Source organism: Mixophyes fleayi, chromosome 3, assembly GCF_038048845.1.
Source record: "Mixophyes fleayi isolate aMixFle1 chromosome 3, aMixFle1.hap1, whole genome shotgun sequence".
Taxonomy (NCBI): Eukaryota; Metazoa; Chordata; class Amphibia; order Anura; family Limnodynastidae; genus Mixophyes; species Mixophyes fleayi.
This window is the reverse complement of record NC_134404.1, coordinates 275,029,890-275,047,341: the sequence shown is the minus strand read 5'-3', so window position 1 is coordinate 275,047,341 and position 17,452 is coordinate 275,029,890. Positions and strand designations below refer to the sequence as shown.

Sequence of the window (17,452 nt, the reverse complement as noted above, 5' to 3'; positions counted from 1 at the left end):
TCATCTGGAGAGCAGACCCCCACCATTGGAATGTTGGCCCCCACCTTTGGAGGGGATTGTTTGAACTGGCCTATGACATGCATTACACTGGACCCTCCCAAAGCCTGGACCTATAGAAGCAAGCCACATCATCTGTATTGTTTTCTCTGTATCACTGAGTGTATATATACAGCTCCCTGGGACCAGCTAAAGCAGTCATCTCTGACCACAGTCTTCTGGACTGAAGAACTGTAGCTGGTACCAGTGGAGCACAGCTGAGCGCAGCCGGGCGCGGCATATGTATGTATGTATGTATTGGGTATCTGCTGTATTGTACTTGTTTATTGAACTGCTAAACCTTTTTGCTTTTGCTAAATAAATTGCCTGTGCTTTGGAAACACATAAATCGCTTAGACAATGCTTATTGAAAAACGATGAAAATACTTTAATAGTAATTGAAGAAAATATTGCAGACATGCTAACTAAGGCATTTGCAACACCTAGTCTGAATGTTTTCCTGCAAAAATGTGGACTCGAATATATTTAAAGTGTCATTGTATGTCATATCATGTATTTTACTGCTAGACAAAAGGTATGAAGTCAATACTAATGTCTAAAATGTTATGTCTGGTTAAAACTTTAAATGTGAATTAGTAAAGTTTATTATAGCTAGAGAGTTTCAAACGAGGGTGGGTGTTAGGAAGCAGTGTGCTCTGTTATCTCTGTGTGTAAAGGTCTGATTCCTATGATGTTTATTACTGTCTGACTACTAATATGATCTGAGCATGTGTGAAGTTCCATCTTTTTCCTCTGTATAATAAATCAACCTTATGGTTCAGCCACAGGCAGAGGTGTAGGAATCAGGGGGCAGAGGGGGCAGTTGCCCCCTCATGAACTTCTACACAAAGGCCTTCATGCTACTTTTTGAAGTTATGGTATCTGTTCTAAACTTGTGAAATTTTGTTAAATGTTAGATTGTCTTGGTATAGATTTAATACAGATTAATTGATTAGTTTATTTTAAAAAACTCTAAGTATTGCGTTCATAAACATTTAATAAATAACCTGTATTGCTGTTGAACAACTATTCACTTTTCTTTTACCCTGAATTTCATGTGGTGCATACAGTAACAAAGTAACAAACTGAGATATAGCAATTTGAATTTATAGCACATACCATTACCAGTAAGGCAGTGACTATAGATTTAAAAATACTCCCAATCAAATGAGATTAGGCTGTAAATGAAATCTGAATAAAAATTAGGTTAATGACTATAAAAAAATGTGCATTTTTAAGATGAACAATTAAATTTATCTATCTTTCTAACAGCTATTGTACTAATTGGTAAATAAAATTAATAATAATATTTATTTAATAATGTATAAATACATTTTTGGTCAACCCATGAAACACTGACAAAAATGAACATAGGATTGGGAGTCTTTGTATATCTACAGTCACTCTCACCACTGTTGTAAAAACGAGAGTCCAAATACAAGAAAAAGGGGCTCCAAGCCCTATAGCAGTCTTTGGTCATTTTCCCCCCATGAAAATTTTCGTTCCTACGCCCCTGGCCACATGTATGCTGAGCTCCTGCATTTCTCAGTGCATCACTCACCAAAGGTCACAGTGTTATCTTTACCATCCCTGCCATAAATCATCCATTAACAGAATTTACCACTGAGGCTGATAAGTGCTGTCTTCATTGATCATGCATATATTGTTGTAAAGCCTTTTATATGTATTAAACTGTTCTACATTCATTTAACGTGGCAGTAATGTTTTATGTGGCTTCAAATAGTGTTACTCTCATTATACGCACTTCAGGACAGGGATCTCAATATTAAAATTGTCTCATCTATTGTAATAGGCTTTTATATATTGTTATAATCTTGTAACATTTCCAAATAAACCAGTCTGAATTTACAGTTCATAAGCAAAGAAAATAAATTAATCTAATCCTATGATCAATTAAGTGCACAGGTAATTATAGTCATATGTGATTTACATTGTGTAACATTCTTCCCGTGTTTGCGTGGGTTTCCTTCGGGTGCTCCGGTTTCCTCCCACACTCCAAAAACATACAGGTAGGTTAATTGGCTGCTATTAAATTGCCCTTAGTCTCTCTCGGTCTGTGTGTGTGTGTGTGTGTGTATGTTAGGGGATTTAAATTGTGAGCTCCAATGGGGCAGGGACTGATGTGAATGAGTTCTCTGTGCAGCTCTGCGGAATTAGTGGCGCTATATAAATAAATAAATGATGATGATAATGTTGACGATGAGAATATGGATGGTCAATGCAGAAAGCACTATCAGCTTCAGACATCAATCTGCAAACAGCCAATCAGAAGTGGCTAGCTGGTGCTGGTGACTGTCATCATCATCATCATCATCATCATCATCAATGTGCAGTTGCACCAGTAGTCAGTACTCAGACTGCATTTACATACCCCTTCTTTCCTTTTCAGCCCCTTCCTTTTCAGTCAATTTAAGCTCTCTATAGCAGGACTCTCTCTCTCTCTCTCTCCAAGTGGTATATTTACTAAGCTGCAGGTTTAAAAAAGGTGAAATGTTGCCTATAGCAACCAATAGGATTCTAGCTATCATTTAGTAGAATGTACTAAATAAATGATAGCTAGAATCTGATTTGTTGTTATAGGCAACATCTCCACTTTTTCAAACCCCTTTGTATTTATATTTTTTGTCACTTTTGTACTTATGATATTTTGTCATTTTGTTATATGTGCAATGTGGAACCCTTGTGTTACCTTATAAATAAATAATAATAGTAATAATAATAATAATAATAATGACTGTCGAAGTCAAACAATTGGATGAAGTCATTTTAAATGAATAAATATCGGTTGTTATAGTTTCCTTTGCAATTGCGATTAGTACGCATACAAAGGTTAAATACGCAATCTCAGTAGGAAAACACAGTAAATACATCTACATTTGCACCTACATTTGTAAATAATTCACTTTTAATAAAGTTTCAAACTCACATTCTTTTATTATCAAGACTTAGAGATTTTATTACACAAAGGTAAATCTACATTAAAGATATTTATGATTTGGGTCATAAGAAATGTATTGTGGTATTGGTCTTATATTAATCCACATTTTACCGGCAGGAGTCTGGTATCATCGAATAATCAATTGCTAGTTATGATTAGTATAAAAATGAATACTCTGTTAATGGGTTAGTTTAAACCAGGTATTTGGCGGTTCCCTGAGGCAAGACACTTACACAGCTGTTGGAGTGAGTTGCCCTCACCTTTGGAGAATCATCATTTGAACTGACCTATGACCTGCATTGTACCGGACTATCTTAAATCCTGAACCAATGAAGAACTATCTTAGTGTTATCTTTGTGTACATTGTGACATCATCACTGTTTTTTTCAAACCAAACTTTATATAAACAGACCACTGGTACAGTAACACTCTCTTTGACAACACAGACTTCAGGATTGATGAGCTGTTACTGGATCCAGTGTGCAGCGTATGTATCGGTTATACTTTGCTATATTTTGCTATTAAATCTCTTTGTGGGTTTGCGCCACTTTGATTGCATTGGACAATCTTTATTGGTAACGATAAGTATGGACTTATGATGATTAATAGCACAAATGTGTATGAGCAGTGCTATTTCTACTCCGTATTGATCCACCAGCCATCCACATGATTGGCAGCACACAGGTGATTGAACTGAGATGGATGGTAGGTGAAGTTGGTTAAGGACAAAAAAAATACAGCGCATGGCTTTCAAAGGCACTATTTTTTTAATAAGAGTATTTCACATATTACCACAAAGGTATAAAATATGGTTTACACAATATACAAAATAATGGACTCTGAAACAATCATTACATTGATAAATTTCTATCCATTAGTTAGAATCGACATTTGTCTGATGATCTTGGTCATTATTAGTTACTATAACATTACATATACAGAACTGCTATATATTATGCAGCTTTCTCTTTAAAAAGATATAAAATCATTCATACAGCAGAGTGAATATGGCACTAAACATTCAGCTGACATAGGTTTTCTGTGCATAGACTAAAGTATAGCATTCAATTTTTTCCTTGGTCATGTGTGTTATGTTATTTTGGACCTAATACATGAATGATTCTTATACATTTGCACTTTTAAAAAGAAAATAAGTTACAGGCACTTGTATTTGCTTTCCTTGTGATTGCGTTTTGGTCTGGATTATTTTGATGTCACAGATTTCAGTAAATGGGAAAATGAAGGTATACCCATAAAATAAAGCTAGATTCCTCTACTCCTGGTTTTGTCATCATTACTTTTAATGCAGGTATCTGACTTAGTTAAACATTCAATAGCACAAGCTAACAGATACTAAATGAATCGCCAACTTGTTATTACATGTCCGCTATTTCCCCATTTAACCTTTATTTACAAGTCACATTAAGTTCAGCATTGTAACAAAATGGGTTCTGTTTCTTGCCTTATTTTAGCAACTGTGGAATAAATATAAGTAGATGAATGGAATTATGTAGACCTGGCCATCTTGTGAAAGGTTATTAAATTGTGTTCCTTCTTCCTTTAACTATTCCTTTATTTATAAGGTAAGTAGCCATATTTGCAATTCTGACATAATGAGCATGGAATTCTGAATTCTTTTATAAAGTTTTTGACAATCTGTTGTGTATCTATTGATGCCAGGATAGGTACACGCTTAAAGATATGCTAACATCGCCAGGGATAATTCCATTCTTTTGTGTGTAAGCCCATTGGTGGGTTTCATATAAAAAAAAATTCTGGCTGCAATATCTGGCTCAAGTACACCGGGCATATTTGACAACCATGTCCATTGTGCAGTCACCTGAAGCACTGAAAGTTTTAAACATAAACAGTTTAATGCATAAGTAAGTACGGATGTTATGGTATAATACTCTCTTTTTTGTCATTTACCAGTATGCTCTATAGATATAGGAGAAATTTATTAAAACTCAGAAGAAACAAGAGATTACAGCGGGATGTGTCTTATATATACCTTACCTTACCTTTACCTGGTGCTTAATATCAGATAATCACCCTTAAAACCAACTCCCTTATTATTAAAAACCTCTCAGTAATAAAAGTTTCATTATTTATACATCACAAGAGGTCATTTACAAAGTGCACCACACAACATGGTTTTGTACCAGTGGGCCTAGATGGTCCGTCCAGCACACACCAAGACACACACCTAATATTTGCTCTCGGTGATGTCTCCGCAAAGCGACAGCGCCCCTTGTTGTGCTGAGAGACTAACAAATCTTCAGATGTGCAGAGTTCAAAAACATAAACAAATCAAAACCAATCTACCACTTTACTACTGCACCTTACAGGGGTGCACGCAGGGGGGGTTTCTGGGTCTCCAGAAACCCCTCCCCTCCATTAAAGAAGTTCCCTACATATTGGCAATGTACTATATAGCATCCGCGGGGCTGTCAAAGAAGCGTCCGCGGCGGTGCTGTATAGTACAGTGCTGCCTAAACGGAGCTGCTGCGCATGTGTGGGCGCATGCGCGGCAGTTCTCTCGCTTTTTTTTTTTTTCCGGTGGAGGGGAAACCCGCCCTTAAAAATCCTCCATGCGCCCTTGTCTTACATTAAATAAACTTTCTGTTTTTCTCCTAAAATACTGATTGGTTTAGCCTCACTTATGGCATAAATGAATCTTGAGAATGAGAGGGCATGGAGACTGTGTTTATGACAAGTGGCAATTTTGTGTGTGTGTAAAGCTGCAAAGGGATATCTTGTTTCTGCACTACAAACCAGTGCATCTGTTCTGTACTTTACTAGGAATACCCAGGGCCGGATTAACCATAGGGCTAACTGGGCTACAGCCCAGGGGCCTTGGGCATCAAGGGGGCCCTTGAAAGTGCTCAGCAGCAGTATTGATCTGTCGGGGGCGGGGGCGGCCCCGGTGCGATCAGAGCTGCTGAGCACTTTCACTGCAGTACTTCCCGGCGAGCTGTATTCTCCTTATTGAGGAGATCTCGTGAGTCTCACTCTCACGAGATCTCCTCAGCAAAGAGTGTACAGCGCGCCGGGGAAGGAGGGGGGGGGGGGCGGCTCGGATCACGGGGGGGGGCCCTCACGGGGGAATGGGGGCCCCCTTAGCCCAGGGGCCTCTATTCCCTTAATCCTGCCCTGGGAATGCCTGTACTCCTCTCAGTCTGTGCAAGCTTCTGCTCCTCTGCACATGCCACCATCCATAAACTCATGCATCTCTGCAAAAATCACCTCTATTAAAATTGATAATATGATACAATATAAGAAGATATATTATAATACTGACACACACATATACCTAAATAAATGTTGCCAACGGATGACACAAATAAACATATTTGCAATTATATAACCCATTGACTGTCTAGCTAATAGTAAGATATGGTCACCTGTAATTTTCCATTTTAGCTACCTGAAGACTGGCAAACAGAGTTAGTTTTTAACATTTCCTGGAAAGTCTGTATATATGTATTTGTGAAAGTTAATAGTAACCATAACGTAACCTGAAACATGACTGGAGAAATCACATGATTATTTGATAGTGTTATATATAGCTATGTAGTCTGAGGCAGGCTTATTAAGTGATTGAATATATCATCAAGTGAAAACTATCTGTAGGGACCAATCCACACCAATGTGCAGCTTGAGTAAACCACAGGAAAAATAGCGCGGCGTAGAGATCCATTGACAATCGTTTTCTCACAGTAACCTCTAAGCCAGTGGTCAGGGAACAGGGGTAAATTACCCCAAATGGGGTAAAAATGAAATTCCTGGGGGTAATGCTACCGATTCATATGCTGTCAGTTGGATTGTAGACCCTTTTAAATGTGAAATTGCTGTTGCACCAGAGAAGCCTCAAGGGTTGGCAGAGGCACTTCTTGAGCTTCGATGCAATAATGAAGCACGTATTGCATTTGAAAAAAAAGCAGATCTGTAATATTTTTGAATGTCAACAGCTGCAAAGGCATCAAAATTGCACATGAGGAAGCAGTCAAAAAGTTTCTGCCTTTTGTGCAACTACCTACCTTTGCGAACAAGGATTTTCCACTCTAACGAACATAAAAACAAAGCAGAGAAATTGATTGGACACTGAAGACTGTATCCAAATTGCTCTGACATCAAAATGCCCCAATATTGATGCCCTCGTATCAAAAATGAAGCCACATAATTTCTCCAAAACCTGAAGTTTTGAAGTTGAAGCTTTCAAAGAAATTTTGAATAGATTCAATACAAATTTGAATTCCAATAATTATTGATATATAATTTTCTTCCTTTCAAATTAAGGGGGTAACATTGGCGTATCTAAATATATTTTTGGATAAAAAGTAAAAACGTTCCCTGACCCCTACTCTAAGCTAAGTGTCTACGGTTTACTTGAACTGCGTTCAGTTTTGGTACACGGCTCGAGAAACAGCTGGGGGCAAATGTATGAAGCTCCGGGTTCTTCAACACCCGCGAGTTCGGTGTCTTCATTCCCTTTACAAGGCAGCGCCGCTTTAAATTTAAGCGCTGAAGACGCCGAACTCGCGGGTGTTGAAGAACCCGGAGCTGCATACATTTACCCCCTGGTGTAGATGAAACTTTCACAACAGATAGTTCTCACTTTGTGATAAACCTTGTTAATTGTTACTTGTTTAACCTACCTCAAAATAACACTATCAAATAATTAGTAATGATACAGCTACCAGTTGTTTTTACCGCAGTAAAATGTATCAACACCTATAGACTGAGATACATAGATAACAAAGCAGCCCCACTATACAGAACCACAATAAGACTTCATGGGGGGCTTGGGAACATACTGGTTTTGGCCCCCTTCAAAACTCCATTGGTGAAAAAAAAAAACCCAACTATATAAAACCGGTAAGGGTAATTTGGGCCCCCTAGAGCCCATCAGGCTCAGACTGGAGACCAGCTTGGTAAAATGGATGATTCAGCTATGACACCATATATTTAAGCATTAATTATAAATAACTGTGATGATCGTGCTACCTAAATATTTCTTATTGGAAAGTAGCAGCAAGTCAGAAGGTAGATTACAATGTTTGCAGTGTGACACTTTCTTCTGAATTAGATATTTTTGTTGCAAAATGGTATAATAAAAAAGTATTCTTATATACAGTGAACCTTTTTGTAAAACTGTACAAATTTAACATTGACATATACTGCTGAATATTTTCTGTTTTTAATTAAAGACATTTTTATTACAATATAAAAAAACGATTTCAAGAAACATAGCTCAAAACCTCTCACTCACTAATTTAACATGGCAATTTTTGTCTATTATTCCCCCCAAAAAACATATTTAATGTGCATTTTATGCAATTTTATTCAGCTCTCTAGAATGGTGTCATGTGACCCTATAAGGACCAAACTTCAGGACACCATGCTGTGGAAGCAGCACGAAAGGGATTCACATAGATTATTTTAGAGCCAGCTACACAAAGTATCTTTCATCGCCGTAAAAGAGCAAAAAGAACCTCATGTGAATTGCTCCATAAAAAAACAGTGATACCAATTTTAGTCAGCTGCAAAATTCTCTGTGTGACACCCAACATTAAAGAAATATAACATGAAAAATGCATTGATATAACAGCATTGTTATTCAAGCTTGATGTGATGCTTTGGAATCACATTGTAATGACTTAAAGCTATAAACATGTATGCTGCATAATATTAGGAACCTGACACTAGAGGGCGCCCTGGGAAGCAACAACACAATCTCATTATGCTTATAAAACCCTTTTACAAAATGATGTTATTACTATAGGTGGGTTCATTTATAGTTTAGATAAAAAAAATAGTTTCTATCGTTTTAACTATTGCAACAAGATATATATGTTCTGCAACAATTATGGCAGTTTTCATTTCAATGTGTTATTTCTGCTCATGGAAGAGATCGAAAGGTCGTCTTAACATAATGCACTTGGTCATGAAAGGAATATAATGAACATTACATGATTTCCCTTATGAATCTCGGACTGTTATAAAATATCGCACTTATTGCAGTTTGCAAGTTCATTTAACACTTTCAGTGCAGACAGAGGCTGCAACACACAGATGGAAAGCAAACACTAGTCTGCAATGGATCAGGTCACAACCATGCCTGTGTTTAAAAACAGACCTCTCTAAATTAAATTATAATTCATTGTAGATGTTTATATATTCATTGCCAGAAACCCTGTTATCCAAACATCATTTAACAGCCTCAGCCAACACGTTTTAGTTTCGTGGTTGAGAATTATACTCTGTACAAATGTTCTGTATAATCTTCCCAACAAACTTATAGAGACTGTCAAATTCATCCACGAAAAATGAATGGTCTTTATCCGGATCAGAGGCAATGGACTCTAGTTCATCTTGGGCTGCCCAGGCAATACCAACAGCATACGCAATCACCCCTGTGAATCAAATGTAAAGATTAGTTGTATCAAATCCATACCTAGCTCCTGTCTAGCAGTTATTTTGGTCTAACATCACATTACTAGAATATAGTTATTAAGAGTCAAAACATTTGTGTGTTATGTCCATATATGTTTTTGCTTTTTTTTGTTATAACTTTTTATATACCTTTAATCTAAAATGCAAGTAAAATGTACTACTAACATTCAGAAATATATGTAATGGTTTCAGGTGCTTATCAGAGCTTATCATATGTAAGGTAAGACCATACATCCAAAACTTACATGTTCAATGGGAAATTCCATTTTACCATAACATAGAATTCCGGCTACAGCCTAGCTATTAGGACATGACTTGTGGGATCAAGGACATGGTCTGGGCAGCTGAAAGTTGTGGCATCCTGATTTTCATGAAGGACACCATAGTGAGACATTCTGAGCCTTAGGGTCAATGGCAGAACTACCATTGGTGCAGCAGGTGTGGTGCACCAGGGCCCGTGGAGATAATGGGGCCCACTGCGCAGGGAACTAGCGAGCTGTTGGCCCCGGTTCCCTCCTACTTGCTTCCCTGCACCGGGGCCAACAGCTCTCTAGTTCTGCCTCTGCTTAGGGCTCATCTGAATATGCAGTTTTTCCAATTTCCTTACTTCACATTCTGAATGCAAGTAGAAATTCTCCAGATATAGGGATCAGTGCTCCCTATGCTCCCATATGTGTGTCACAATCTGCCTCCTGCAGCTCCTGCCAGGAGCTATGTTGGTCTTTCTGGATATATATATATATATATATATATATATATATATATATATATATATATATATATATATATAGCCTGCAGTACCACCATGCTACCAAAGGGGCCACTGTGACGCTTGAACTGTTTCCCTTCCTGCTGAGCTAAGCTCGTTTTCTCAGCATGATTTACACCTGCCACTACTCCTTAAAAGACAGCCTCGCCCAGCTGTCTGGGCCAAATTATCAGGTCACTCTACCTGATAGGAAGCAATCCTTTGACTCCTGTTCCTGGTTATTCTTACCTGTGTACCTGACTTGTGATTTTGCTGTTCATTCCAGTGCCACAGACACAGCTCATCATCCATCCAGTTCCTGAGTTATACACCTGTGTGGATCTCTGTGTTTCTGCTCTCTGCAGCTCATTGCTTCTCAGTGTAACATGTTCAGCTTACTTCCACCTTTGCCTGCTGTCTACTCTCAAGTGTTTCAGCCTTATCAGGCTACTCATCTCACCACCTTTCGAGAGATATCCAACCCTGCAACCTGCATGCTACTCATCTCACCACCTTTCCAGAGGTATCCAACCCTGCAACCCACAGGCTACTCATCTCACCACCATATCCAACCCTGCAATCCACAGGCTACTCCTCTCGCCACCTTTCCAGAGGTATCCATCCCTGCAATCCACAGGCTACTTATTTCTCCTCCTCTACCAGAGTTATCCACCCTGCAACCTGCTGGCTACTGCATCTCACCATCACTTTACAGTATTGCCTATTCCGCTGTTAAGATCTGTGGTTATATTACTGCCTTACCACTTATTGCATCCTAAACCTGTATTACCTGTGTTTCTAATAAAACTACTTCATTCACCTACTTTCTCTCCGTGGTCTTACCTTGGGAACCCTGACAATGTGCTTGTTATCTACACAGACAGCAATGCAAAAAACTGTATGGACAAAAAATGTTGCAAGAGAAATTGGAACCGTATGGAGACTGTTTATTAACAAAGGGCCTGATTCATTAAGGATCTTAACTTAAGAAATTACTTATTTCAGTCTCCTGGACAAAACCATGTTACAATGCAAGGGGTACAGATTAGTATTCTGTTTTGCACATAAGTTAAATACTGACTGTTTTTTCATGTAGCACACAAATATCAACTTTAAATTTCAGTGTACAAATAAGCTATCAAGTATTTGTGCAATACATGAATATGAATGATACAGTATTTAATTTATGTGCAAAACAGAATACTAATTTGCACCCCTTGTTTTTGTCCAGGAGACTTAAATAAAAAGTTTCTTAAGTTAAGATCCTTAATGAATCAGGCCCAAAGTTCAAAAGGGCAAAATGACAGAGCAACCAATCAATTTTTGCTTTCATTATTAAACATGCACAAAACTAATTGCTGATTGGTTGCTGTGGGTTATTGCACATCTGCACTGTATTAGTAAATAACCCACAAATAAATGGCCTACTTGCTCAAAATGATTACTATTGTTTATTAAATCTACCGAAGAATTTCTGCAAATAAAGGATAACACTGATTACCGTTTCGATGAGCAGCTGCAGCTGGAGCCCGGACATCATCATATGAACGCCCATCGGTTATTACGATCATGATCTTCCTTTTGTTTGGCTTTGATTTACTGAACAGCTGGTCAGACGCATATGTTATGGCTGTTCCTGTGCTTGTGCCTCCACTCCAATAGCCTATTCTCATTATTGCATTAACGACATCTTGTTTTGTACTGTACTTATCAAACCCAAACTCCAGCCTCTGTTCGTATGTATACTGCACAGCTCCTATTCTTGTGTCTGTGTCTGAAATCTCAAACTCGCTGGTTATATTGGCTATGAACTGTAGAACAGTGCGGAAGTTTCCTGTTCCGACACTGCTGGAACCATCAATGACAAATCCAATGTCAGCAGCGTTGAGACAGGTCTTGCTGCAGACTAATTTGTCGATCTCACACATACGCTTCACCATTGGGTTCACTATCTTGTGGAGGCCAAACCAGCTAGGAACATTGATTGAAAAATGGCCATTGGTTCTGCAAACAGCCTGTAAAGGAATGGAATTTCACAATTACATTTTGATAGTGTAGTAAGATATCTCATTCACTGTACCCTTTGACATGTACTTGATAATAAAAATATGTCTAGATTAACAATACGCATCTATTATATATGTACCCTCACTTTTTGCGTGTGCAAAGGGAAAAGGGTGCTCCAAAATCTCCATATGTATTTAGTACAGAACATTTATTTATCATTAATAATAACATATCAGCAGACAAGTGTTACATGCTACAACAAACAACTCTGACAGTAAAGCGGGAAGAGGAGGGGGCTGCAGGTGAAGGAAGGCTTGCTCATCACTGGATTAATCCATTTCTAATTCTAGTGATTTTCTTTTTGCCTTATTAGTAAAAATGTGGAATTACGTGTCAAACAAAAATATGTGTTGTTAATATCATTTTTATTTTCTGAACTTGAGGGAGGTCGTGCAGGCAGTGGGATATGAGCCATGCAAGACTCTGCTGATGTATCCTGTAGAGGAGGTATAGTAACAGTCAAGACTTATATTGGAAGATGTACAAGAGTGTGATTTACAGCTTGACTTAAGTCCATCATTGTGGCGCGATGTGGTGTAAATATATGCATATCCAAACTATGCATGTGCACCAAAATGCTTCTGTATTTAGATTAGTGATAGTCTAAAAATATTACCAAATTTTGCTACTAATACTATTTACTGTTTCTTATTTTTTCTAACCAAGCGGCTGATTATACTTCGGTGGTGTACAAACTTAGAGGGCACTATAGGCTTCCCCAATATGTCTATCCACAGTAAACCTCTTATGGATCAGCAGTCACTGATGAGTGTGATAGATCAAGTTTCTGGTTGAGCCAGCTGCCCAGGAGCACTCCATGAGCGAAGCTCATCTGTGCAGTGCAGGTGGGTAGCAAACACTGCCTTAAGCATCATCTATTACGTACATCATTCCAGATGAAGCACAGGTTTGAGTCAGCAACTGCTCTGAAGAGAGTTAGCAAAAAAGTAAAAGTAAACTACAAAAATATACATTAATATAATCACTTGATGGTCAATCAATATTTTGATAATTGACCAGTCCTTCCCTTACCAAGCTGAGAAAATTACTATTATAAACATTTTTTATTTTTTTTGAGTGTTTGCATTTGGCAGGGGGAGTCGGAGCCTGAGTATTAAACACTCGGTACACAAAGTTTTCTTAGCATAGCATATTTTTTTTATTTTATTTAACTACACCTGTGCTTCTGGAGGAATGTGAATCCCTGCTGGGGAAACACCATTTTCCCTTCCCATGCTACGTCTGAGGCTATTTTCAGCTATACAACTATGCAGTCAAATGCCTGCATAGCTGACGGTGTGAAATGTCAGTCCTCCTTCTAGATTCTGACTCTAGGGAGGTGTGGCAGGGAGTAGGACTCTGCTAGGGTAGAACAACAGTCAATATTGTACAGCTGAAGATGGACATGGAGGTGTCATTTAGAGTTTGCCGTAAATCAAGTTTTGTGGTGTAAATATGTGTATTTCCATACTAAGAGGGTATCAATATAAATATAAAAGAGACATAGGTAACAATCAGATTGTGTTTTCCAAGGGGCAGGATTTCAGACTTCCTATTGAGCAGGCCAGGAATTATATCACAGTGTTTTTGAATGACACAAGGGGGAGCCAAATCGACACACTCATGTAGAAGACAATTACTTGTAGTCAACAAAAATACATATCATTTCAAATATCTTACATGCACATACACATTTTAAATATGTTAACTATATTCACTCTCTCGTAATTTGCATTAAATTATACATTTGGCTGATAAATTATTTTGTTCTACCACAATCAAAAAGCAGAATTTTGCACATTTAAAATACCTTATCTACAAAATTGGGTTCCACAACACTTGACCTCTCGTTGTCATCAGCACCCTCAATTGTCACAAAAAAAATATTAATGCCTGATTCCCGAGCCAGACGAGAGGCTTCTTCCACTTTATCTGTTGGCCACCCATCAATGAGCACAACAGCCACATTAGGGGCTGCACCTCTATTCCCACTTGCGTCAGAGAAGTAATTCTTATTCACATAAGAGAGAGCATTCCCTGCAGGGACATAATGATTTAATCATTCATAAAACAAAAATATAATTATTACAATATAACATATAAAATATTGTGGTATAAAAAGTCAATAATAAATGTCCTGTGCACGGACAAATGAACAAAATTCTGTTCATTTCAGTGTCAGATTTTACACTGACAGACCTGGTCATGTTAATGTAGGTAATTTGAGGACAATTTGTTGCACAGGAATACAGTGAGTATGTGTCCTGGCAGCACATGGGATGTTACATATGGCTTATAGAAGATACTATGACTGTAACACACAGTAAATGTAATGCATGTTTAGTAGTACATTGTGCGTTTATATATCTGTTAAATCTCCAGTTGTATATACGTGATGGGTAATCTTTAACCTGAGGATAGGCCTATGTATTGTTATTATAGAAGTGATCACAGTGAACGCAGCCTATGAAAGTTTAAGCGAGGGACAAAGAATTATTGGACATATGATTCACTTAAACTATAAAGTTTCAGCTATTAAAAACAGAATCAAAATAATATTTCTAGAAACCTACCAACATTGGAAAATCCTCCTTTTTGTGGAATTTTGTCTATAGCGTTTTTCAGGTCTTTGGAATTGAAATATGACCGAAGGCTGAATTCTGTAGATGGGTCATCCCTTTGAAGGAAGACAGAATACCATTATTGCTGTGAAAATTACAATACTACTTTTATTATTACTGTAGAACCTTCTGCGTCCCGCAGTATGCAGGACAAATGCAAGACAACCTGGGACACTGGACTACAGCAGTATTTCTGTCCTTGTGCCCTGATTACCCCTGTAAGTCTTGTCCCGCTTTCCACCTAGTGTCACTGTATCTGCATGGGTGGGGGATGTAACAGTGAAGTCAGATAACCTAACATGACATTGAGTCAGAATAAATAAGCTACACTCTGATTCATTGCCAGACTGTAACTGGCCTGCAGAACGTAATCTTACAAGATGAGACATGATCAAAGTTTCATCTCATTATATGAAGTTTCATTGCGAGCCAACTCATCCTTATAACAGGACAGGTAAGTAAAGTGTTTACAATAGTGTAGACAGCGGGCTTGGGATCAGGGTAAAGAAATGTGTTGGAGGGGAGGACTGAGGGCAATTATATGCTGCAGGAGAGGGTTGGGTGGAAAAAATGTGTTACAGAGGTATGGGGGGAGGAAGTGTCAGAGATTAAGGGGAGACAAATGTGTTTCAGGAGAGCAGTGGGGAAAATGTTTTACAGAAATGATGGTGGACAAATGTATTACAGGGGTGTGACCTGCCCCATATGTGACATCTTCACGATGCCTCCCGCTGCCCACAACCACAAACATTTCTATCTCCACTGGAACTTATAATGTTTGAGGAATGGCCTCTTTTCCTGCAGTAAATGCTACATATACTGCACTTTTAAAACAGGCCCTTCACATGAGTGCAATCTCCCAATGCTTCCCTTGGAACAAAACAGTTTGTAACCCTGCTCCAGAAAAAATGTAAACAATAATTTAGCATCAAATAATTTAAAACGACCACATAGGAGGGTAAACAATACTGTTTTGTCCATCACTGAATTTTAGAACATCTATTTGCTCAGAATAAAGGTGGCGTAGATGCTTGCTGACTATCTGTCTCCAGGCAGCTGCTGTGCACAACCATATGCAGGACTGAAGTCCCAGATAGGAATGTGCAAGCCAGCAAAAGTAAAGCATCACTTAATGTCCTGAAAACTATAATGGCAGAACCTCCTAAATTAATTACAACTTTTTCATTTTCCTCATAGCATTTGGCTTGTTGCAGTTTCATTTGTGTCTTAAGGTGACATAGAGTCTGTCTTTATTTCATGTGTCACATTTGTGCACTTTAATTAGAGATGGGCGGGCTCGGTTGCCCGAGAACCGAACCCACCCGAGCTTTGCCTATTCGAGTAGGCTCGGTACTCTCCCGCCTGCTCGGAATCCAAATCGAGGCCGAACGTCATCGTGACGTCGTTGGATCTCGGGGCTCGGTTCTCGCGATACTTGAAGATTATAAATAAACGCCTCCACAGCAATCCATCGCCATTTGACAGAGGGAGAGAGCAGGGTGTATTCACAGGCTGATTAGAGCAGGGACAGACAATACAATATTCTGATTACAATTGTGCTAACAACAATCGATAGAGAAGAGAGGAGGATAGAGGAGTCTTGTTTTTTTTTTTCAATATTTGGCACTCAAAGTGCTTTTTGGGTGTCCCCCATTATTTTGCCTAAATATTTCTGGTTGTCAAAATTACTATCTGTCAGCAGATTTACCAAATAATTTTTAGCACTCCCCAGTGCTTTTGGGGTGTCCCCCATAATTGTGCATAAATATTTCTGGCTGTCCAAAGTATTATCTGTCAGCAGATTTACAAAATAATTTTTAGCACTCCCCAGTGCTTTTGGGGTGTCCCCCATAATTGTGCATAAATATTTCTGGCTGTCAAAAGTCATATTTGTTAGCAGTATCTTAAACAATTTGTAGCACTACAAGTGCTTTGGGCTCAGAATGGATTCAAAGCAGAATGAGCAACCAGGTTCTGTCACCAGTCCTGATGGTAGTGTTCCCAGTACGTCATCTGGGCAATGCGATGTCAAACTACATAGTGTTTCGAAATCAGTCCAAAAAACACACACCAAATTTTTTACTGTGTTGAAGCGAAAAAGAAGTCTAACTGAGGAAAAGTTAAGTGCCGATAAAAAAAAAATTGCCAACATGCCATTATACACACGCAGTGGCAAAGAGAGAATGAGGCCTTCACCTTTCTCTATTAGTGGCAGATCCAAAAAAGTTACCGAGCCTACAATTGGTGCACAACTACTGTTACGCGTCAAAGCCGAGCTGCAAGATAACAGTAAGGCATTAGAGGATAATGTTTGCTCTGATTCACAAATGACACCAATCCCTGTGGAGAGTCCATCCAACAGTGGGATGTCTAATCATGAGCATTCTGTTAGTGTACCCATAAAGAAGGGCCCTTTCAGCAGTTCTGCTTATGTGTGCCTTAACAGCCCGAGTGTAGCCGGTGATACACAAATTGAGGATGCCACTTTGGAATTAAAAGAGGATGTGGGGGAGATTTGTGTAGGCGACGAGGGCGCTATGAGGATGTTCATGAGGATGAGGTTGT

At 38.6% G+C, this 17,452-nt stretch overlaps 1 protein-coding gene across 5 annotated transcripts in view; it reads right to left on the bottom strand.

Annotated features, from left to right (window-relative positions):
* Positions 1 to 3,739: 3,739 nt before the first annotated feature.
* The window catches only part of VIT (vitrin), a 108,234-nt gene continuing 94,521 nt past the window's right edge, over positions 3,740 to 17,452 (bottom strand). For all 5 annotated transcript variants that reach the window (XM_075203630.1, XM_075203631.1, XM_075203632.1 and 2 more), the window contains 4 exons: positions 14,840 to 14,943; positions 14,077 to 14,303; positions 11,701 to 12,214; positions 3,740 to 9,411 (listed from right to left, as the gene is read on the bottom strand). In XM_075203630.1, the coding sequence (XP_075059731.1) occupies positions 9,233 to 9,411; positions 11,701 to 12,214; positions 14,077 to 14,303; positions 14,840 to 14,943 (1,024 nt within the window). In that variant the 3' untranslated portion in view covers positions 3,740 to 9,232. The remainder of the gene's footprint in view (positions 9,412 to 11,700; positions 12,215 to 14,076; positions 14,304 to 14,839; positions 14,944 to 17,452) is intronic.